This window comes from Oncorhynchus gorbuscha, linkage group LG01 (assembly GCF_021184085.1).
Source record: "Oncorhynchus gorbuscha isolate QuinsamMale2020 ecotype Even-year linkage group LG01, OgorEven_v1.0, whole genome shotgun sequence".
In the NCBI taxonomy this organism is placed as follows: Eukaryota; Metazoa; Chordata; class Actinopteri; order Salmoniformes; family Salmonidae; genus Oncorhynchus; species Oncorhynchus gorbuscha.
This window is the reverse complement of record NC_060173.1, coordinates 75,142,453-75,167,657: the sequence shown is the minus strand read 5'-3', so window position 1 is coordinate 75,167,657 and position 25,205 is coordinate 75,142,453. Positions and strand designations below refer to the sequence as shown.

At 40.4% G+C, this 25,205-nt stretch overlaps 1 protein-coding gene across 7 annotated transcripts in view; it reads left to right on the top strand.

The window, feature by feature from the left end:
• LOC124042050 (kalirin-like) overlaps positions 1-22,247 on the top strand; it is a 297,232-nt gene extending 274,985 nt beyond the window's left edge. For 2 of the 7 annotated variants that reach the window (XM_046360354.1, XM_046360336.1), the window contains 11 exons: positions 1,220-1,355; positions 5,738-5,797; positions 7,496-7,523; positions 7,788-7,950; positions 16,455-16,576; positions 16,697-16,828; positions 17,056-17,220; positions 17,554-17,632; positions 17,782-17,982; positions 18,510-18,648; positions 18,902-22,247. In XM_046360354.1, coding sequence (XP_046216310.1) covers positions 1,220-1,355; positions 5,738-5,797; positions 7,496-7,523; positions 7,788-7,950; positions 16,455-16,576; positions 16,697-16,828; positions 17,056-17,220; positions 17,554-17,632; positions 17,782-17,982; positions 18,510-18,648; positions 18,902-19,447 — 1,771 coding nt within the window. In that variant the 3' untranslated portion in view covers positions 19,448-22,247. The remainder of the gene's footprint in view (positions 1-1,219; positions 1,356-5,737; positions 5,798-7,495; positions 7,524-7,787; positions 7,951-16,454; positions 16,577-16,696; positions 16,829-17,055; positions 17,221-17,553; positions 17,633-17,781; positions 17,983-18,509; positions 18,649-18,901) is intronic. The other 5 variants (XM_046360365.1, XM_046360385.1, XM_046360344.1 and 2 more) reach the window with 4 other exon arrangements.
• The last annotated feature ends 2,958 nt before the right edge of the window (positions 22,248-25,205 follow it).

Sequence of the window (25,205 nt, the reverse complement as noted above, 5' to 3'; positions counted from 1 at the left end):
TTTTTATTTTATTTTTAGAACTTTATTTTGTTACTATCAGATATGTTGGCGGTTTACTGTAAGCGTTAATTTGGTTTGTTTACTGATGCACTCTCTTCAGTACATTCCTGTATGAAGTATTTTGCACTATTTAAGAGAATCCATTATTAATGATGGCAGGTTGTGCAATATAATGATAGTCACAATGTTAATCATTGTGCTTGTAGTGTAACTAGACATTTGAAATGCAGTTGAAATATGTAAAAAGACCATTTTGACGTAAGCATGCATTTGCAAGGCAACAGAAGTAGAAGTTGTTTGCGTTCGAAGAACATCAGTGACGTTGTTTTATATCGCTAACTCTGCAGTCAAACTGTACCTTTCTCCGCTGACCATTGCTCTCACAGCATTAGACCTAGATTCCATTCTTATCTCACATTGAGGATCAAATGAATAGTGAAATCAGTTAGCAGTTATTTTCTAATGTTGATTTTCATGTGTAAAGATCTCTATCAAGTTTGATTGTGGCTTGCCATCCATTTCTTCCCAATGATGGACCATTTCTAAATCATGGGCTTTATTAAAGTGATCATCATTCTCATGGACCTGGTCCCGGTGGTGTATAAATACATTGACAAAACACAAAACACCACTTCTGAGATCTACATAAAGGAGTGAAGACATTAGGAGTAGTTCAACAGCACTTTATTCATTTTCTATATGATTTGTTTATTTTTTACCCGTTTTGTTGACGTAGTCCGATTTTATTATAGTAGACAACTTTTATTTTCAATTTTGTACTAACCCCACCGGTCCTCGAAAAGTTGGTTGTGTACAAAGCAGCATCGTTGAAAATCTCACAACAACGTAGAGCCATTGAATGGTTGGTCAGACGCAACAAACTATGCTGCTTTGACACAAATTGTGTGTCCACTATGGTGTAAGAGAATCAAGGTATGGTAGCATATGGAGAAGTCACATTTGAATAGCTTGTCCGTCTTGTGTGTCTAAATTTCTAATACACTGTGATACAAATATGAACATTAGCCTTTTGTTTTTCTGTTACCAAGTAGGTACTTTTCTGTCTATCTCTTTTTTGCTTTCTCTTGATCTCAATCTCACTCTGATTTTCTTTTCTTTCAATAAAGTTGCCTAGCCCCCACTCAGTCCCCCCCTGCACCTCCTCTCCCCTCACTGTGAATAAGCCTGGATTTGACTGGTACATTTCTTGGCACAACAGGAAATCTCTTTCATGGAATACCCTGCGCTCGAGAAAGCGGACAGAAAAGGATATCAATGGCAAGGGTGGTGACGCAAGGGTTGAGAATGGACTCCGTAAACCCAAGGAGATTCTCAACACCAAGGTCACTGTCGAAGTGAGTAAGCAGGCTAACGGCGGAGATGGAGTTCTATGACCCTGGCTGCCAATCCCTCACCTGTGTCCCGTGATGTTAATAATCTCCCAAACACTTAAACATGATCATCTAACTGCACTCACTGTCTGCTCTCACTTTGGTTTGACTCCCCCTTATGCATGACACTAACGAGTCAAGTGACTTCTTGTCTGTGAATTGTGGTGGTTTTGGTTTTTGATTAAGCTAACTTTTGTTTTTGTTCAAATGAACAACTTTTGTTGACATGAATGCCACTGTGAAACCATCATTTTGATAACATATGTCCTGGAACCCATGAAGCTATCTCCTAAATGAAAGTCCTCATTCCAGATTATGGGTTTAGCATGACGGTATTATAAGGTGTTCAATTAAAACACACTGAAACTGGATCTCACTATACAGTGAATTCGGAAAGCATTCAGACCGTTTCCCCTTTACCACATTTTGTTATGTGATTCTAAAATGGATTAAATAAAAATAAATGTCCACATCAATCTACACACAATACCCTATAATGACAAAGAGAAAAACGTTTATTTTTTTTTTTTTTACATCTTTGCAAATGTATATAAAAAACATACCTTAAGTATTCAGACCCTTTGCTATGGGACTCGAAATTGAGCTCAGGTGCATCCTGTTTCCATTGATCATCCTTGAGATGTTTCTACAACTTGATTGGTAAACTCAATTGATTGGACATGATTTGGAAAGGCACACACCTGTCTATATACTGTAAGGTCCCACAGTTGAGAGTGCATGTCAGCACAAAAACCCAGCCACGAGGTCGCAGGAATTGTCCGTGGAGCTTCGAGACAGGATTGTGTTGAGGCACAGATCTGATGAAGGATACCAAAAAATGTATGCAGCAATGAAGGTCCCCAAGAACACAGTGGCCTCTATCATTCTTAAATGGAAGAAGTTTGGAACCACCAAGACTCTTCCTAGAGCTGGCTGCCCGGTCATACAGAGCAATCGGGGGAGAAGGGCCTTGGTCAGGGAGGTGACCATAAACCAGGTGGTCACTCTGACAGAGTGCCAGACTTCCTTTGTGGAGATGGGAGAACCTTCCAGACAGATAACCATCTCTGCAGCACTCCACCAATCAGGCCTTTATGGTAGAGTGGCCAGACGGAGTCAATCTTCAGTAAAAGGCACATGACAGCCCGCTTGGAGTTTGCCAAAAGGCACCTCAAGGACTCTCAGACCATGAGAAACAAGATTCTTTAGACTGATGAAACCAAGATTGAACTCTTTGGCCTGAATGCCAAACATCACATCTTGAAGAAACCTGGCACCATCCCTACTGTGAAGCATGGTGGTGGCAGCATCATGCTGTGGGGATGTTTTTCAGCACCAGGGACTGGGAGACTAGTCAGGGAAGAGGGAAAGATGAACAGTGCAAAGTACAGAGAGATCCTTGATGAAAACCTGGTCCAGAGCGCTCAGGACCTTAGACTGGGGGCGAAGGTTGAACCTTCCTACAGGACAACAACCCTAAGCACACATCCAAGATAACGCAGGAGTAGCTTCGGGACACGTCTATGAATGCCCTTTAGTGGCCCAGCCAGAGCCCGTACTTAAACATCTCTGGAGAACATCTCTGGAGAGACCTGAAAAAAGCTGTACGGCGATGCTCCCCACCCAACCTGACAGAGATTTGAAAAACTCCCCAAATACAGGCGTGCCAAGCTTGTAGCGTCATACCCAAGAAGACTCGAGGCTGTAATTGTTGTCAAAAGTGCTTCAACAAAGTACTGAGTAAAGGGTCTGAAATACTTATGTAAATGTGATAATTTTTTGTGCAAACATTTCTAAAAACCTGTTTTTGCTTTGTCATTATGGGGTGTTGTGTGTAGATTGATGAGAAAAAAAATACTATTTAATACATTTTAGAATAAGGCTCTAACATAACAAGATGCGGAAATAATCAAGGTGTCTGAATACTGAATACAAATGCACTGTACATTACATTCTCTTTCTGTATTAATGTACAGTATTCGTGCATTTCAAAATAAACCCATATCAATTCCAAATAAGTCTGCCAATCCAGCTATCATTTTAAGCATGTTAGAGTACATTGTTTTAATTTGACAATTATGACCATTCAAAGAAAATCACACAAAGTTTGCTTGCAAGTTTGTCCTCATCATGGGTTGTTTTAATATTTATGGCACTACCCCTACACTCCCATCATCAAATATGAACTGAAAAAGAGACCTGCACATAGAATCACAGGTCTGCTTTAGTGTGTTGTTAATTATTTTGTTAGATTGCATTGTTTCAGGTGTCAGCTCTATAATTTCTATGATTTAATGTAGCTACATTTTCCAACTCATCCAATATGTATATATTCATACATTTACCTCCAATAGGCTCGGTCGTTCCCAAGCAACTCTACGTTGCAGATTCACTCTTTCTTTTCGTACATTCAAGCCTTCCCACATACTACATGCTGGATTCGACTTCTAGCCCTTATCCCCATAGGCCATCCAAGATAAAACAATTAGTTACCTTGCACTGTAGGTGTATGTATCCAATCCTTTCAGATATACAGGAATGCTTGGGGAGTATGGTCTATGGGATGAATTTGAAATTCAGCACAAGACATATTCTCTGTCTTTAGCACTATATTTACTATATTTACTAGTAAACCCAAATCCCATGCACAGTTAAGTGATAATGCCCCTAGAAGCCTGTGTTTGGAGAATATATTGGCACGTGTGCCACAAATAGCTACCTTGCTGTTATTCTAGCTGCACTTTTTGATATGACTGTAAATTAGCTGTTGTCTCCCTAGCAAGCAAGGGATAAGAACGTTGCCAGCCAGTATGGCAATGGGACATTTAGAACGAACGACTGGGTCGCGCCTCTAGCAAACAAACTGATAGAACAAACGAACGATCAGCCGGTTTGGATAGCAACCCTAGATTTGTGTCAGGACTATGTCTTGTGCAAGGATGAACCTAAATCCCATACACAGTTAAGTGATAATGCCCCTAGAAGCCTGTGTTTGGAGAATATATTGGCACGTGTGCCAATATATTATATCCTGTTCTCTGGCATTATCACTTTTATACAACAGGTTGCCAACATATTCAAATAATGATTGACATATTTTGAGACATTTTTACTTTGAAGAATTTATTCATACTATTTCATCCTTGCACAAGACATAGTCCTGACACAAATCTAGGGTTGCTACCCAAACCGGCAGGTCGTTCGTTTGTTCTATCAGTTTGTTTGCTAGAGACGCGACCCAGTTGTTCAGTCTTTTTGTTCTGTATGTACAGTATGGACGCGACCCAGTCGTTCGTTCTAAATGTTCCATTGCCATACTGGCTGGCAACGTTCTTATCCCTTGCTTGCAAGGGAGACAACAACAGCTAATTTACAGTCACATCAAAAAGAGCAGCTAGAATAACAGCAAGGTAGCTATTTGTAAACCTTGCTGTCGGTCTCTCCAACATTGTTTCAATATTCAGATTTGATCTCCAGCTGTCCAATCTTTGTATACACCCAAAACAATGAGCTAATGAGGCAAGATTTCACCTGGCATAGAAAATGTGCTCTCTCGTCAGAACACTGTTGTTCAAAGGAGCTAGCCAACAACACAGTGAACACAATTACTTCAAATAGAAGCTGGAAAGACTGCAAACCTGCTGCAGTTCGTTTTGTTGTACCTTTTTTTCAGGTGACATTTCTTTGTATATATCCATAAAAATAATGCCAGCCGATTCATGATTTCGATTGCCTGAGAAACGCTGCCTGTCTTGTCCCAACTCCCGTTCATTACAATGGGACAGCTGGAGATCGAATTTGAATATTGAAACAGTGTTGCAAATGTCGGAGAAACCGACATCAAGTTTTATACATATCTCCGCTGTTGAAAACTAAATGTGAGTCTAAAAGAAATGTGAGATAATCTCCAGATGCTTTTTATAGTGGAGATCAGGTTTGTAAATTGCTTGGCTGGGCTGATGGGACAGTGGATTGCACAGTCTGATGGAACAGAGTAAATAGGCATTTTAAGTCATAGATTTAGTCCGGTGGTAACTTGTGGAATAGACACCAGCCGTAATGCGGTTTTAACCAATCCGCATTCAGGATTAGACCCACTCGTTGTATAATAGCTTACAAAGAATCCTTGGCCCACATTCAGAAAGCTTCTCTGAGTGGAAGTGCTGACTGAGCTAGTATCAGTTTGACTTTTCGATCATAATTAATAAGATTGTATGGACAGATCCTACATCGGCACTCATACTCTGAGACACTTTGTGAATACGGGCCCTGACCATGCCTCTAGCTTGGGGACCCAGGGCCTTTGTAACCTCTCTAATTTTGCTTTCTCTCATCCCACACCGCAGGAGTCAAACAGCTCAGAGGAGTCAGATTGCGATGATGAACTCCCCAAAACTAGCATGGAGGTAGTAGTACACACTGATCTGCCGTCATGCATGCTGCCCAGTTGAGTTTCTGTAGCTAACCCAGTGAGCACAAGAAGTTGAAAATGTCTTTTCAACATATTTTTCAACCAAAAAATATGTATTTGTAACGTCTTTTCAACGTCTTTTGCTCATAGGAAAGTCTACATATTAGCAAGAGGAAACTACACAGAGCATCTTAGGGGTTTCCACTGTGGTCAGGAGCATTCTCCCAAAACACCAGGTTCCACATATTGTTGCACTAGATACAGAGGTTTCATCCATATAAATATCATCACTAGAACAGACATCCCCTTCTAAGTCAATGGTTATGCAATGGGTGGACTGGCGGCCCTTTTGAAAATGTACCCTGAACAGGAACCAACAGGAACCAATTTTTGTTCCTGCTCCTTATCTGATAGCATTTTCTGGATCCAGCCTCAATGAGGCTATGGGTGGAGTTTGTAAATGCATTAGCCACTGATTAGTGCACAATATTAATATATCAGATAAGCACCTGGGGTGTAATCATTAGTCAAACGTATTGCAACAGAAACCGTTTACTCCAAACGGTAGATGTTTTTCAGCAAAAAAAATAATTTCTATTGGACAAAGTCAGGTAGGTCCCTCACCGTTTTGTTCCGTTTGGCTCTGTTTGGTTCCTAGTGATTACACCCCTGAAACACATGAGCAAAATAAAAAACATTTAAAATGCGTCTTTTTGGTTGAAAATATGTATTTTCAACGTCTTGTGCTCACCTGCATAATTGTAACTCCTCTACAGCCTGTGGACCCCCAGGAACAGTAGCTGCTGCATGAGCAACAACTAATTGGGATCCTAATAAACTAAACCAGCCTGCTCTCCTCTAAAGCTCGCTTGGTCCTGTGTGGCTCAGTTGGTAGAGCATGGCGGGTTCAATTCCTTCACGGGCAACCCATATTAAAAATAGATACACGCACAACCAACAGTAAGTTGCTAAATAGTCTGCTAAATGGCACATATTACTATTGAAAATGCTCTAAGTTCCTCCTCCGTTCCAGTTCGTGGTCATTGTATTGGAAAAGCATCCTCCTTTGCCTTTTAACAGACTTGACCTATCAGCAGGTGTGTTAGTCTGTTGTAAAGATGTCCATCCTTTTTGATTTTCAATACAATTGTTCCTATTTCATGTCATTATATCCATAAAGCAGTTTTAGTGATATTTTTGTAGGTGCTGCATGTTCCACTTGTCTGATCTCAAGCATCCACACGTTCTCTTCTTGTGTAGCAGTGTGGTTTCCATGGAGCATTACTGCAACCTAGTGTTCCTACCTTGGAATAGGTTCATGAATGTGAAAAAAGCCTCTCACAAACCCCTTGAAGCATGTTACTACTCCTGACCCATCTTCTTTTGGATCCCCTGGTGCTTGCATCCCATGCTGTTTTTTTTATTGAGAACAATATTTCTATTATGCGTTTTGTTCAAATGGGTTTTTGAAGATTTCTAAAGGCATAGTATGCATAAATGTCACAAATGAATGTGGGGTACGATGCCCTTGTACAGTAGCCTATATTGCAAATAATGTTTAAATGGTAGTACACAACGGTAACACAGAACTCTCTGAGGTATGTATGTATTCACTCACTATAAAGCAGTGCGTATTCCAAACAAGAACATTAGTTAATTCATATTGCTTAACAGCCGTACCTTTTCTTTGCAGATAATGAACCCCAATTTTATACAAGAAGGTAAGATGAACTATCAGAACATAAGCCCCTGCATTTCAATGCTTAAGAGTGAAATCAATCACTTAATTACTGATATGTCATGGATCCTGAGTCTGGTTGTGTCTCAAATGGCAGCCGATTCCCTAATAGTGCACTACTTTTGACCAGAGCTCCATGGGCCCTGGTCAAAAGTAGTGCTCTATCTAGTGTGTCATTTAGGATGTGGCGTATATTTGTTGTTAGAATGTGGTGTGGTTAGCTGACACTGTGTGTGAATGTATTTAGTGGCTCCAGAATTCCTGATACCACTAGCTGATGTGACATGTGCATTTGGGGAGACGGTGGTCTTGTGCTGTAAAGTGTGTGGACGTCCCAAACCCAACATCACTCTGAAAGGACCCGATCAGAGCCCGGTTGTCAACAACTGTCGGTTCACTATCAACATTAGGTAAATGGACTATAAGGTTTCTAGTTAGAAGTTCTAGATCTGATCTCCAACCCTGTTCCTGGTGCGCTACCCTCCTGTACAGTCTTGTCTCATAGACTAGACATAACATTGTAAAGATACTCAAATCAGTATGATATTGTATGTTACGTTTGGTGTGGTTACTTAATGCAAAAAAACGAAAAAGGTGGTTGGTCGAGGGTATAACACGAATGTGCAGCAACCAAAAGGTTGAGCATTCGAAACTCATTGTCAATTTTAGCTAACTAGCAACTTTGCAACTACTTCGCATGTTAGCTAACCCTTGCCCAACCCTAACTCATCCCTTTAACCTAACTCCTAACCATAACACTTTAACTGAACCTTAACCCTTAACACCTAGACTAGCTAATGTTAGCGTTAGCCACCTAGCTAATGTTGCAATTCGCAACATATAATACAAAATGGATGATGGACTTCCACAAATGAATATACAGTGCCTTCAGAAAGTATTCACACTCTGACTTTTTCCAAATTTTGTTGTGCTAGAGTCTGAATTTAAAATTGATTTGGGTCACTGACATACACACAATACCCCATAATGTCAAGGTGGAATTATGTTATTATTTTGTTTTTAAACAAATGAAGTAAAAATGAAAAGCTGCAATGTCTTGAGTCAATAAGTATTCAACCCCTTTGTTATGGCAAGCCTAAATAAGTTCAAGAGTACAAATGTGCTTAACAAGTCACATAAGAAGTTGTATGGACTCACTCTGTGTGCAATAATAGTGTTTTACATGATTTTGGAATGACTACCTCATCTCTGTACCCCACACATACAAGGTAAGGTAAGGTCCCTCAGTCGAGCAGTGAATTTTAAACACAGATTCGACCACAAAGACCAGAGAGGTATTCCAATGCCTTGCAAAGAAGGGCACCTATTGGTAGATGGGTAAAAAATGGATGGTGTATCAATACACCCAGTTACTACAAAGATACAGGCATCGTTCCTAACTTAGATGCCAGAGAGGAAGGAAACCTCTCAGGGATTTCACCATGAGGCCAGTGGTGACTTTAAAACAGTTACAGTGTTGAATGGCTGTGATACAGTAGGAGAAAACTGAGGATGGATCAACAACATTGTAGTTACAGTGCATTCGGAAAGTATTCAGAAACCATGACTTTTTCCAATACATTAAAATGGATTAATATAAAATGCTCATCAATCTACACCCAATACCACATAACGACAAAGCTAAAAAATAAATACCTTTATCTTTTGCTATGAGACTCGAAATTGAGATCAGTTGCATCCTGTTTCTATTGATCATCCTTGATGTTTCTACAGCTTGATTGGAGTCCACCTGTGGTAAGTTCAATGGATTGAACATGATTTGGAAAGGCACACACCTGTCTGTATAAGGTCCCACAGTTGACAGTGTATGTCAGAGCAAAAACCAAGCAATGAGGTCGAAGGAATTGTCCGTAGAGCTGAGACAGAATTGTGTCGAGGCACAAATATGGGGAAGGGTACCAAAACATTTCTGCAGCATTGAAGATCCACAAGATCATTGGCCTTCCATCATTCTTAAATGGATAAAGTTTAGAACCACCAAGACTCTTCCTAGAGCTGGCCGCTCGGCCAAACTGAACAATTCGGGGAGAAGAGCCTTGGTTAGGAAGGTGACCCAAAAAAACAATTGAATCAATTTTAGAATAAGGCCGTAAGGTAACAGAATGTGGATAAAGTCAAGGGGTTGGAATGCTTTCCGAATGCACTGTACTCCACAATACTTACCTAATTGACAAAGTGAAAAGAAGGAAGCCTGTACAGAATAAAAAATATTCCAAAACATGCAACCTTTTAGAGCTGGGTAGCATGGCCAGGTGTTCTAAGGCTCCATGTTAAGGCTCCAGTCTTTACGGGGGCTTGGGTTCAATCCCATCACTGCCATCTTTAGTGAGGTTCTTTGCGCAAGTCTTCAATATCTACCAGCATTTCGCTACACCCACAATAACATCTGCCAAATATGTGTATGGGACCGATAAAATTAGATTGGATTTGTTTTGCAACAAGTGTGGTGGAATTATTGTAATCAAAAGGAGACTTTTACATTTCTTCAAAACAATAAAACATGATTTAATTACTGTCTCAACGTCAACAGTGATGAGGCAACTCTGGGATGCTGGCCTTCTAGTCAAAGTTGCAAACAAAATCCATATAGGACTAACCAATAAAAATAAATGATTAAAATGGGATTAAAAGAACACAGACACTGGATAGAGGAACTCTGCCTAGAAGGCCAGCATCCCGGAGTAGCTTCTTCACTGTTGACGTTGAGACTGGTGTTTTGCAGGTACTATTTAATGAAGCTGCCAGTTGAGGACTTGTGAGGCGTCTGTTTCTCAAACTAGACACTAATGTACTTGTCCTCTTGCTCAGTTGTGCGCCGGGGCCTCGCACTCCTCTTTCTATTTTGGTTAGAACCAGTTTGCGCTATTCTGTGAAGTGAGTAGTACACAGCGTTGTACGAGATCTTAAGTTTCTTGGCAATTTCTCACATGGAATAGCCATAATTTCTCAGAACAAGAATAGATTGACGAGTTTCAGAAGAAAGGTCTTTGTTTCTGGCCATTTTGAGCCTGTAATCGAATCCACAAATGCTGATGCTCCAGATACTCAACTAGTCGAAAGAAAGCCAGTTTTATTGCTTCTTTAATCAGAACAACAATTTCCAGCTGTGGACATAATTGCAAAAGGGTTCTCTAATGATCAATTAGTCTTTTAAAATTATAAACTTGGATTAGCTAAGACAACATGCCATTGGAACAAAGGAGTGATGGTTGCTGATAAAGGGCCTCTATGTAGATATTCCATTAAAAATCACTCATTTCCAGCTACAATGGTAATTTACAACATTAACAATGTCTACACTGTATTTCTGATCAATTTTATTTTAATGGACAAAAAAATGTGCTTTTCTTTCAAAAACAAGGACATTTCTAAGTGACCCCAAATTTTTGAACGTTAGTGTGCATCTTCATAGATGGTGAAAAGCTCATATTTAATGCATAATTAAGTGCATGCAACAATGGAGTTTAATAAAATAAGCTTTAGGTATCTATCACACTCTAATGGATCAGCATGGTGGAAATTACTATTTCCATCCTAGAAACTAAAATTAGCATATCTTGTTGGACAAATCCAGGTAGTGGCTCTTGTTTAAGTAAAATGTATTCCGTTGTTGCCTAATGAACATGACCCAAGACAAGCATCATGATTCCACTATTTATAAGGCAATGCCTATAGACCAAATAGATTAGGATCAGTTTCACTCTCCGCATCAGAGTTCACCCTCTCCATTCACCAGGGCATGCTGAGAATAGTGTCAACATCTTTAGTTCATAACAGCAATCAAAACAATCATTCCATAATACATGAATTGCTTCACTCGTATAGTTAATAACATACTAAACACAAATCAGTCCTTCAGTTTAAAAAAAGTTTTCATTTTCCAAATCATAATCAAAACCCATTTAATTATCCAACCCAAATGTACAATGACATTGCTCAGTGATTTAAATGAGTCCCGTCACTCAGTCAAAACCCCTCAATTTAACGCACATCAACACGGGCAGAATGTACATTTACATTAACATACAGTATAATTATGCTATAATTCTAGTTTTAACTTATCATGATCATAATTACAGATCAGTGTCCTAATGCATTCTTAATCAAAATGTACTATACATTTTATGTAGTGTGTGGACCTCTACAATCAACCTGACCCCTCCAGGCCTTCCTCCGATAGCTTTACAGTTCAAAGTGGATGACCCATGATAATGTCCCAATTTCAATGTCTCACCTGAGCCGCCACCACCTTTACCACCCATTATGTCTTTTCCATTTGTCAACCAGTATACCAGCAACATAAGAGAAGTTTGGAACAGATTTCTCCCCATGCTCCCTCCACGTGGACACCTGTCACACTCCTGAGAGAAAAGCAGTTGATGGCTCCAATTGGACGCTGCACACAGGGTGCTGGCTCAGGACTAAGGTCTCTCGGTAGAAGTGGTGCGGATAGGGCCGTATTGCACGCTCCCCCCCCCTGCTTTTCTTCAGTCAATTAGGGGTTTTGAGGTACACCCACGGTTCGGCCGCATTATCTCTTCCGTGCATTAAGACCCAGAATCACGTCACCCTTCATGGTAACCTCAAGAGAGAACAGATCAGAACAATAGTTTAGTTCAGTTCATTTTTGATTCAGGGAAATCCAGACAAGCATCGACTATATGATCAATTATTACTTTTACCAATGATTCTTAATACCAATGTCTAAACATGTGTCAAAGAGAATAACAACCCTTTCAATTGAATTATTTATTTTCAAATGGGCTTATACTCCCCGTCACACTGGCAACTTCATCGCAGAGCCACAGGATCAGGACGTTAGATCTATAACCCACCGGGAGAAATCCCAACAATCCAGCAGACCTAATCTGGTGAGATTTGTATCAAAACAGAACAGAACAAACAACACAACAATACACTCCTTCACATGTCACTCCAGGTGTGTAAACTTCAATCCAAAACCTCAGAGGACTGTTACTTCCCCCATTTTGACGCACAACTCCCCATGTGAGTAATGTGTAAAAAAAAACAATACTACTACTGGTCAAAATAGAACTATAGAAACACTAACCCTTAACTACATAAAGAACAAAAAGGTATACCCATAAGGTCATAGGAAAATAGACTTAAGACAGCCTACCCTCAGTCAAAGGCAACACCCTCTCCTTCTTCACATTGGTCCAAATCACAAATATGTCACAGAATTATAAACTATATCGTAATTATCAATATTACAAATAACCTTCAAATCAGTATTACAAATGACCTTAAATTCATTATCCAAATGGCTTCACCAGTGAGAGTGATCAAACCACACAGGAGAGAGGTCATACAAACCCTCCAAAGAAGTGGTTCTTACTATATTAGACTAATTCGTAAGAAACAGTCAAACATTTCATATCCCAGGTTTCCAGTAAATGTCTTACGAAAATAATTCACGTGTTCATTTAAAACTCTGAAAAGGAAAACTTCAGAAAACGAAATGTCTGTGTGTGCCCCTTTTAAGATAACATGGCACTAAACCCAAATGAAATAGTACACTTACAATAAAATCAAAACATAGTATTTTAAAAACACCAACAAAGTCATAACAAGTGTGTTGTGTGCGTATTTGCAAACCTTAAGGTAAAAACACACAAATGGCCAGGCCTTATTAAATTTGGTAGTTTTTGGCCTCAATCTCACTCACTGCTCTCCCCAAGACCACAGGCCGGGGAAACATTTCAAGGAGACAATGAAATCCTCAGGCACCTTCAGACACTGCAATATGTATCTCGCCACCGAGTCAAATGATTCACTCCCATATTATATTATATGACTGGTCTCTTTTTTTCCATAACAAGGTAAAATGATCCTAGTGTCATTACTAGACCAATGTCCAACAACATACAGTTGAAGTCGGAAATTTACATGCACCTTAGCCAAATACATTTATACTCAGTTTTTCACAATTCCTGACATTTAATCCTAGGACAAATTACGTTTTAGGTCAGTTAGGATCACCACTTTATTTTAAGAATGTGAAATGTCAGAATAATAGTAGAGAAAATGATTTATTTCAGCTTTTATTTCTTTCATCACATTCCCAGTGGGTCACACATTTACATAAACTCAATTAGTATTTGGTAGCATTGCCTTTAAATTGTTTAACTTGGGTCAAATGTTTCGGGTAGCCTTCCACAAGCTTCCCACAATAAGTTGCGTGAATTTTGGCCCATTCCTCCTGACAGAGCTGGTGTAACTGAGTCAGGTTTGTAGGCCACCTTGCTCGCACACACTTTTTCAGTTCTGCCCACACATTTTCTATAGGATTGAGGTCACACACAGATGTCACACACAGATGAGCATTCTAACAACCCCTTATTTTGTTGAGTAAAACAACCATTTGATGCAATAACAGCATTATAACAATCTTGCAATTTTGCTCTCACACAAGGCACTAAAGTAATACTGCAAAACATTTGACAAAGCAATTTACTTTTTGTCCTGAATACAATGAATACAATGTTATGTTCGGGGCAAATCTAATACAACACATTACTGAGTACCATTCTTGTAACGGCGTTCTTCTGTCGAAAGAGAGTCGGACCAAAATGCAGCGTGGTAGTTACTCATGTTCTTTAATGAAAAAACAACGATACATAAAATAACTGTATATATACAAAAACAACAAACAGAACGTGAAAACCTATACAGCCTGTCTGGTGAACACTAACACAGAGACAGGAACAATCACCCACAAAATACACAGTGAAACCCTGGCTACCTAAATATGGTTCCCAATCAGAGACAACGAGAATCACCTGACTCTGATTGAGAACCGCCTCAGGCAGCCAAACCCTACTCAGCCGCAATCCCAATGCCTACAAAACCCCAATACGAAACACAACATTTAAACCCATGTCACACCCTGGCCTGACCAAATATATAACGAAAACACAAAATACTATGACCAAGGCGTGACAATTCTACATATATTCAAGCATAGTGTTGGCTGCATCATATTAAGGGTATGCTTGTAATTGTTAAGGACTAGGGTGTTTCTCAGGAATAAAAAATAAATGGAATGGAGCTAAGCACCGGCAAAATCCTAAAGGAAAATCTGGTGCAGTCTCCTTTCCACCAGGCACTGGGAGATGAATTCACCTTTCAGCAGGGCAACAACCTAAAAAAGGCCAAATCTACACTGGAGTTGCATACCAAGGACAGTGAATGTTCCTGAGTGGCCGAGTTAAAGTTTTGACTTAAATCTAGATGAAAATGCTTGTCTAGCAATGATCAACAACCAATATGACAGAGCTTGAAGAATTGAAAAAAATAACAATGGGAAAATGTTGCACAATCCAGGTGTGAAAAGCTTTGAGACTCACAGCTGCAGTTGTTGCCAAAGTTGCTTCTACAAAGTATTGATTCAGGGGTGTTAATACTTATGTAAATGCTATATTTCTGTTTTTAATTTTCAAGTAAATTGGCAAACATTACTCAACATGTTTTCACATTGTTGTTATGAGGTATTGTGTGTAGATGGTTGAGAGAAAACAGTTGAATCCATTTTAAATTCAGGCTGTAACACAACAAAATGTGGAAAAAAGTCCAGGGTTAAATACTTTCTGAAGGTACTTTATACCGTACAAACATATCATACTAAAAGCAGTGTCTCGGAGTTACGTACAGAAGATGACAATGCAGGTTGTCCTGTAGGTTTTCACTCCAACCCTAATCTATGGCACCTAATTCTAATAATTAGCTGTTTGATAAACTGAATCAGGTTATTCAGAGCGAAAACCTACAGGAGGTAGCTCTCCTTATTTTGTAATGAATCTTTTTACAATTCGCAATTGTTGATATGGATCTAAAACTAAACGGAAATCGACAATGCTTTAGGCTAGAAACAAGTAGTAAAATGCCCGAGGAAGATACAACTCTGATGCACGAGAATGGTTTGTCTCTATGACATTCAGAAGCTGAGCTACAACCTTCTAAAGTCGAGGAGTCAAAGAAATCGGACTTTGCTTGGAAAGGGATCTTATACAATGTGTGACTGTCACTATCAATTGATCTATTCACTTTCTGTAAAAGAGAATATGTATAATTAAATTGAGGGTTCATATAAATGATCATATAACATATTTGGTAGTGGAATAACATTTGGGCAAATCAGATCTAAACTTTATTTTCCTTAACCATTATTATTATCATTAAATAGCCTACCTAAAAGATGTAAAAATGCAGGAAATTAGCTTCAAAACAACAACATTTTACTAGGCCCTCCAGTTTGACATTTTTCAAATGTTATATAGGGGGCCCTGGGGAAACAAGTTTGGAACCCCTGGTCTAGATGAACACAGGTATTTAGCGACATCCTGTGGAGCCTGATGGAGGGAGGATGGCTCATAATAATGGCTCAAATAAATTAAGTGGAACGTGTCCAATTCCGGAAAACCATATGTTTGATAGTTCCATTCCAGTGGTACCCCACTATATAGGGAAAAGTTCCAATCTATTGTCTGAGAATTGCTTAAAGGTAATGCCTGTAGCCTAATCCCATTGTCCATCCATTGAGTAGACTAAACCTGTTGTTGGAGGACGAGCATGAACATTAGATGGAGCTCAGTAAAAGAAGCAATCAGCTAAAGCATACATCAACGTTCTGTCCCAAATGGCACCCAATTCCCTATGTTGTGCACTACTTTTGACCAGGACTTATAGGGTTACGGTCTATTTAAGTAGTGCACTATGTAAGGAATAGAGTGCCATTTGGGATTGAACTCACATTTAACATTACATTTAAGTCATTTAGCAGACGCTCTTATCCAGAGCGACTTATGTAACATAGGTCAAGCTCCATTTTCAGCAACCAATCCAACCTGGCCTCTTCTCTGTCGGTCTCCAGGGATACGGGTGACATTCTGCTGAAGATCTGTAACCTAATGCCCCAGGACACTGGCATCTACACCTGTATGGCTGTCAATGACCATGGCACTGCCTCCTCCTCTGCCTCTATCAAAGTCCAAGGTAAGAGGAAAGGAAGAGAGGGGATTTATGGATGATGGGATGTAGGGAGGAATGAGGCTAGGATGTGAGGTTCTTTATGACCATGGAGACTACTGATGTTGGGCTGATGTCTGTTCTCAGGTATCCCAACAGCACCTGCGAGGCCCGTGGCCCAGGAGGCCTGTAGCAATGCGGTGACCGTCCACTGGCTCCCCCCTGCCAGCTCAGCTAGCTGTGCCGTGTCCAGCTACACAGTAGAGTACAGGCAGGAAGGTACAGTAGACCCATCTCTTCTGGCTCTGGGGTGAAGTTGCACTAAGATACAGATTTAGGATCAGCCTCACCTCCCCAATGCTAACCCTAACCATTAGTAGGGGAAATGCAAAACTGACCCAAGATCACCATCTAGGCCCAACTTCACCTACAATTCACAAGCTACTGACAGTCACCTGAGATCTTTGAGCTAGAACTTGTTGACCTCTTCATTCTCTTCCCTGCAGACTCCCTACTGTGGCAGCAGTCAGTGGTCTCTACGGTAGATGTGTGTGTTAAGATTGAAGATCTCATCCCTGGGGGGCACTACCAGTTCCGGGTCAGTGCCAGTAACCCCTGGGGGGTCAGTCCACCCAGCGAGCCCTCCAACATGGTGACCCTGCCCAGCGGGAGTGAGTCAAACCCTCCACCTTCACACTACAATCAGGGAGGGAGTTAAGTTATACCTAGACTATGGATACGTCCTAAATGGCACCCTATTCCCTATATAGTGTACTACTTTTGACCAGGGCCCAGGTGCCTGCTCCTAGAATCCATACTAAATGGCACCCCATTCCCTATAGGGTGCCATTTTGGAAGCATTGTCTTGGCATTTCACCCTCATCACAAAAACCAGTCATGGCAGATCGAGAGGTCCTTGAAGAAAGAAACGTCACTGTACGAATGTAGCGACAATGTAAATATTGACTAATAAAATATTCCATTTGTTTTCTCTCTATTCTAAGCTTCCACATATGATGGAATGGGTATTCAGTGGAAAGACAACTTTGAATCGAGTTTCACGGAAATTTGTGAGATTGGACGGTAAAGTACACCCCCCCCCCCGCTGTTTTAAAGCAGCCTATCATAATAATTTTTGTATTTTATTGGGATTTTTCATAAAAATTCTCATAACAACAACAATGACATGTTTTACTGTTACAACTACCCTCCTACTCCTCTCCCTTCTCCAGGGGTCGATTTTCCATAGTGAGAAAGTGTCTGAACAAGGCCAGCAAGAAGGAGGTGGCTGTGAAGTACATCACTAAGAAGATGCAAAAGAAGGAGCAGGTGGACCACGAGGCAGACATCTTGAGCCACGTCCAGCATCCTCAGCTGGTGGCTCTGACTGACACCTACGAGTCCCCCACCTCCCTCATGTTGGTCTTCGAGCTGTAAGGACATTTCTGCTGTGGACTTTGGCTGTTTCTCAATTCATATTTCCCTTGATTCCTTGTGTCATCTCTGCTCACCTCCTTCTCAAAATGCATTGGAGAAGAAGGTCCGGGTGCAGGGACTTTGGACCTTATCCTCCAATACGATTGAGGAGGCGGCAAGCAGAGAGGAATCGAGAAAATATTAGTTGAGAAAGAGGGATAGATTATTGTACAGCCTGGTGTTTCAGTCTCTTTTTGCTTTTAGCCAAATTCTTGCTGTGTTGCCAACTGCCAACACTAACATGTGAAGCTCATGGAATGAAATTCATAGAAGAGAACCCAGTATAGGACCCAGGCTAGGGATTATAGTTTACACTTGGCTTTGTTAGTGTAAATAAATATAGTCATTGTTTGCGTCCCAAATGGCACCCTATTCCCTACACAGTGCACTGATTTTGACCAATGTAGGGAATAGGGTTCCATTTGGGACGCACAGTAGTGCCATAGTGTGGTCTGTATACATTTTTGTCTCGTGTTGCTCCCAGGCTGGAGGGCGGGAGGCTGTTGGACTACCTGGTGGCCCATGATGAGCTGATGGAGGAGAAGGTGGCCTTCTTTGTGAAGGACACCTTAGAGGCCTTGCAGCACCTCCACACCTGCAGAGTGGCCCATCTAGACCTTAAGGTGAACACAAAGCACACATCAGTACCAATGCTAAGAACATATATTAAAGTGACGTTACACTTTAGTTTGACAGATGTTTTCAGACCTCTAAAGTAGCCTGTCAAGATGAAACCACGTCCCACGACGCCCCAAATGAATGGAAATTAGTTAACTTTTGTGGTCTAAAAGCACCTGAGAAACTTTCAGTGAAATGTCCCTTTTAACCTGATCTTGGTCAAACCCATTAACAAACGCATTCATATCGTGTCTCTAGCCTGAGAACCTCCTGGTGGATCTCCACGTGCCTGTTCCTTCTATCAAGCTCATAGATTTTGGAGATGCGGTCCAGGTGTCTCGGCACCGTTATGTCCATCTTCTCCTGGGCAACCCCGAGTTTGCGGCTCCTGAGCTGATCCAGGGCACAGCGGTGTCCCTGAGCACTGACGTTTGGAGCGCCGGGGTCCTGGCCTACGTCATGTTGAGCGGTGTCTCGCCCTTCCTGGACGAGAGCCTGGAGGAGACTTGCGTCAATATCTGCAAGCTGGACTTCTGCTTCCCAGATGACTACTTCCAAGGAGTGAGCCAGGCGGCCAGGGACTTCATAAGCTCTACCCTGCAGCAGGACCCCCGGAAGAGGCCCATTGCCACCATCTGTCTTCAGCACCCCTGGGTCAGTGCCCACAGTGGAGACTACTCCAAGACCCCACTGGACACGGGCCGTCTGGCATCCTTCATCGACAGACGGAGACAACTACACGACGTGCACCCTGTCACCAACATCAAGGGACTGTTGACCAGCAGCATGGGACACACCCTATAATTACCCCATGAACAGCCAATTAACACAAAGGTGAAACTACAAACACTCTGTTAGTAGTACTTCGGGGGTGTATTCACTAGGCACTTAACAGAACCAAACCGATAGTAAACTGAACCAAACGGGGAGGGACCTACCTGAATTTGTCCAATAGAAACTTGTTTTCGTTGCTACTGTTTGGACTAATGATTACACCCCAGGACTCCGCCATTGAAACATGGTTTTCCATCTCTGGATACTAGATAATACCTGTAGCTTGTCAACAAACATGTCGTGTGAATATCATTACTGTGTTCAAGATGCCAGAAGACAAGACATTGGCATTTGATTGATCGAGATGTTTCAGAGCTGTAGTATGAAGCCCTTACCACTCTTATGGTGTCCATGTATTGGAAATGCCAAAATTGTAATATATTATCCTTGGAAATGATTAACTAACTATCAGAGAAAGATCTATGAACGGTAATAGAACTGTTGAATGTAATTTATTGTAGAATGTGGTCAGCCTCTGTGGGGAAGTGCTATTGTCTGTGAAGAAATATTCAGCGTTGATCCCTTAGTGTGGAGATATAGTACAACGGTTATTTTTCCAACGGTGCGGTTTGAGATATGAATGAAAGAATCCAACACGATTAACTTCTCACATCACTTTTGTACATCATTCTTGTTTGTTGGTACATGTCTGTCACCTCCAAGCTCACTTTGAATGCATTTTGTTGGTTCCCCATTCATAGGTCTCAGGTTTAGTTGTGATTTGAATGGTCAAAGCTGGAAGGACAGGCTGCACATTTCAATCCGAATAGGGCAGTGACCAAACAACGAGTTGCATATTTCTCTTTCTTAGACCCAAATCGTTTACAACAAATCTGAAGTCTTCACATTAGCTCTCATCGCTCATGTAGTTCAGGTGAGTCGGACTGCCCTGCGACTTCAAAATCAGTGTCACCCTCGACCCAAGAGGAATTTGTGTCTAATGGTTAAACGGCCAGTGCAGTCAAAAACGTGACTTTCCTGCGTTCTATATTTCCACACTATGAGGTTGGAATAATACTGTGAAATTGTGAAAATAATGATATTGGCCTTTTAGTGTTAGAGCTGTTTGAAAAGACCACCTGAAATTTCAGCCTGTTTTGTTGGGATGGAATTTTGTCCCACCTGGTGAGAATCTCTTTATTAGACCAATAAGAGAGTTCCAAACCTCTCAGCCAATAACAGCTAGTTTATAGTTTTCCCCTCCCCACTCAGACCACTCCCAGACAGTCCTAGAAAAGTTCTTATTTGAGAAATTGTTCTTTGCTAGGAAGCTATTTTGGGTTTCTTTTTGATCATTTTAATTGAAAACATTCACAGTAAGGCACTTAATTTTTACCCAGAATTGATTTGATATTGAGATGTTTTTTAAACAGCTGCATTAGACCTTTGAGGTGTTGGTTTCCCGAACTCAGAGACTGGGGTTCAGATCCCACCTGTGACATTTACTCAATATGATTGTTTACTTGTGCAATTAGCACTCAGGGTCTAGAACACTGATTGAACACTTAATGTAGTATTGCCCCAATAGTGTAGGATTTGAAAACCCAGACCTTAATTACTTAATTTCTGGATGTATTGTTTATTTAAATATGAGAACTGGTATAACTTGATTGATTTTAAATCGTTATGTATTTATTCAAATTATGAAAGGATGCTTCTAACATTTTGTAAGAGCGGACGCAGAGACCTATCATTCATTCGTCATGTGTGATTCCCAAATGGCACCCTATTCCCTACAAAGTGAACTAGTTCAAGCAGTGCACTATATAGGAATAGGGTGCCATTTGTGAAGCACATTAAGCTTTCCTATAGGTAGGTTGTACAGTACAGTAGACTCTCTCACAAAAATCAATCTTCGTCATCAAATATTTAAATGTTATGCTGATGACATTTTTCTCATACCTACAGGCAAGGCAATTTAATGGCAACTCATAAACAACCATAAAACTATAACCATGTGTACATGCCTAACCAAATACAAAGCTGGTAGGTAGTATGCTCCATTTTACAGTGCTTCAAACCTACTACTGAGCAAATTGGTGAATCAGTTCTGCTTCATGTTAGCAAGATGTGATACTATTGCTACCTAAAACTAAGTGGTAAAATGCTTAAGATTACAGTGCCTTTTGAAAGTATTCATACCCCTTGACTTTTCCCACATTTTGTTGTTACAGCCTGAATTTTAAATTGATTAAATTGAGATTTTGTGTCACTAGCCTCCACGTCAAAGTGGAATTATTATGTTAGAAATTAATTTTAAAAAATTAAACAGAAATGTCTTGAGTCAATAAGAATTCAACCCCTTTGTAATAGCAAGCCTAAATAATTTAACAAGTTACACAAGTTGCATGGGCTCTGTGTGCACTAAGTGTTTAACATGGTTTTTGAATGACTACCTCGTCTCTGTACCCCACATACAATTGTCTGTAAGATCACTCAGTCGAACAGTGCATTTCAATCACAAAGAGCAAGGGAGGTTTTCTAATGCCTCACAAAGGGCACCTATTGGTATTTGGGTACAAATAAAAAACTAAACAGACATTGAATATCACGGTGAAGTTATTAATTATACGTTGGATGGTGTATCAATACACCCAGTTACTACAAAGATACAGACCTTCCTAACTTAGTTGCGGAGAGGAAGGAAACCACTCAGGGATTTGACCATGAGGCCAATGATGACTTTAAAACAGCAATGATCATTCAACCAATTTGACCAAGCTTGAAGAATTTTGAAAATCACTGAACAAAAACAAAACATGTAAAGTGTTGGTCCCATGTTTCATGAACTGAAATAAAAGATCCCAGAAATGTTCCATCCGCACAAAAAGCTTATTTCTCTCAAATGTTGTGCACACATTTGTTTACGTCCTTGTTAGTGAGAATTTCTCCGTTGCCAAGATAATCCATCCACGTGACAGGTGTGGCATATTAAAAAGCTAATTAAACAGCATGATCACATTGTGCACATTGTGCTGGGGACAATAAAAGGCCACTAAAATGTGCAGTTTTGTCACACAACACAATGCCACAGATTTCTAAACTTTTGAGGGAGCGTACAATTGGAATGCTGACAGCAGGAATGTCCACCAGAACTGTTGCTAGATAATTGAATGTTAGTTTGTCTAATATATAATAATAATAGTTTGTCTACCATATGCTGCCTCCAACATTGTTTTTGAGAATTTGGCAGTATGTCCAAACAGCCTCACAACCGCAGACCACATGTAACCACGCCAGCCCAGGACTTCCACATCCAGCTTCTTCACCTGCGGAATCGTCTGAGACCAACCACCCGGACAGCTGATGATACTGAGGAGTATTTGTGTCTGTTAAAAATCTCTTTTGTGGGGAAAAACTCCTTCTGATTGACTGGGCCTGGCTCCCCAGTGGGTGGTCCTATGCCCTCCCAGGCCCACCCATGGCTGTGCCCCTGCCCAGTCATGTGAAATCCATAGATTAGGGCCTAATGAATATTTGAATGGGCTGATTTCCTTACATGAACTGTAACTCAGTAAAAAAAATTGAAATTGTTACATGTTGGGTTTATATTTTTGTAAAGTATAATAATGGGCAAATGTTGCACAATCCAATGTGGAAAGATAGAGACTTGTATTTGATTTACTGACCTTTATTTTACAGGGTGTCATATTGAGACCAAGTCCATTTTCCAAATGAGCCCTGCACAATACAAAACACACACATCATAAAGGACAACAGGCATTCAAGCCTGAGCCTCCTCTGCAACACATTCCACATCTGTGGAGCATAAAAACCAAAGCAGCCATTCCCTAAATCAGAAGCCACCCTTGGAATCTCTAGCACTATCCAATCTTGTGCTCTTCTATGGTATTCTATTGTTTTAACCTTGACGAGTGTTTCTTTCTTACAAATAGAGAGGCCCAACCATCCTTTTGATACAACATGCAAGGGTGAGTTATAAGATTTAAATCGGCAGTAATGAATCTACGGGCACTATGGAAAACAGCATCTAGAGGTTTAAGTGTGGAAGCTGCATCTAAAACAGACATAAGTGGCATGGACAACTTTCTATTATCAACAGACTACACATGCTCTATTTCTGTAGAATGATACAATTTTGATCTCCAATTGACCATCTAGCCAGACACCAAGATATTTATAAAGAGGGAGGGAACTCAACAAAACAATTTGTGTTCAGGCTAGTAACTTAAAGGTTACTTAAGTCTGGAAAACCTAGAAAATAGCATGCATTTTGTTTTGTTTGCATTAGGTACCAACTTAAGATCCAAGAGTGACTGTAAGTGCTTGGAAATCCCGAATGCTAATGTGAAAAGGCTATTTTTACAGATGGTGCAACAGAATACCATACTGTATCATCGGCATAAAGATTTCACATTTTTCACAGTATTTCCAATGTTATTTATATACAGCGTGAATAATAATGGCTCCAGAATCAAACCCCGGGGTACAGCGTGAATAATAATGGCTCCAGAATCAAAATTTTAACCTGGCCACAATAGTCCACAAACAAGGCAGTACAATTCATTTTACAATGTAAAGCATTGACAATATTATTTAAAAACGAATGTTGTTGCAGTAATGGTACTGTGCCCTGATCTAAACCCCAATGTGATGTACACTACCTGTCAAACGTTTTAGAACACCTACTCCTTCAAGGGTTTTTCTTTTTTACTATTTTCTACATTGTAGAATAACAGTGAAGACATCAAAACTCTGAAATAACACATATGGAATCATTTAGTAACCAAAAAAAAGTGTTAAACAAATCAAAATGTATTTTATGTTTGAGATTCTTCAAATAGCCACCCTTTTCCTTGATGACAGCTTTGGAAACGCTTGGCATTCTCTCAACCAGCTTCATGAGCTAGTCACCTGGAATGCATTTCAATTAACAGGTGTGCCTTGTTAAGTTAACTTGTGGAATTTCTTTCCTTCTTAATGAGTTTGAGCAGGTCAGTTGTGTTGTGACATGGTAGGGGTGGTATAAAGAAGATAGCCCTTTTTGGTAAAAGACCAAGGCCATATTATGGCAAGATCAGCTCAAATAAGCAGAGAGAAATGACAGTCCATCATCATTACTTTAAGACATGAAGGTCAGTCAATCTGGAAAATGTCAAGAACTTTGAAAGTTTCTTCAAGTGCGGTCGCAAAAACCATCAAGTGCTATGATGAAACTGGCTCTCATGAGGACCGCCACAGGATTGGAAACACAATGTGCACCTGTGTAATGATCATGCTGTTTAATCAGCTTCTTGATATGCCAAACCTGTCGGGTGGATGAATTATCTTGGCAAAGGATAAATGCTCACTAACAGGGATGTAAACAACTATTTGTATACAATTTGAGAGAAATTAGCTTTTTGTTAATATGGAAAAATTCTGGGATCCTTTATTTCAGCTCATGAAACATGGAAACATGAAACACTTTACATGTTGATTTAGACTCAACATGAGTTTACTGACCGCGTAGCCTCATAGTAGATGTGGTTACCAAGCCTTGCAGGTCTGGCCATGGTGTACCTCATCCTAGGCTTGAATTGCTGTTTTGTATTCTAGGGCCTCTAGTGAGTAGTCTGGACCCTGGTTTTATGGATACACAATCTATCGTTTTTCCTGTACAGTGCAGTATTTGTAGGTAGTGTCCAGTGGCTCCATTTTAAGTCGTTTCAGGCCAAGATCCATCTTTTGGCATAGGTGCACACTGGCCTTGGGCTGATTAAATGTG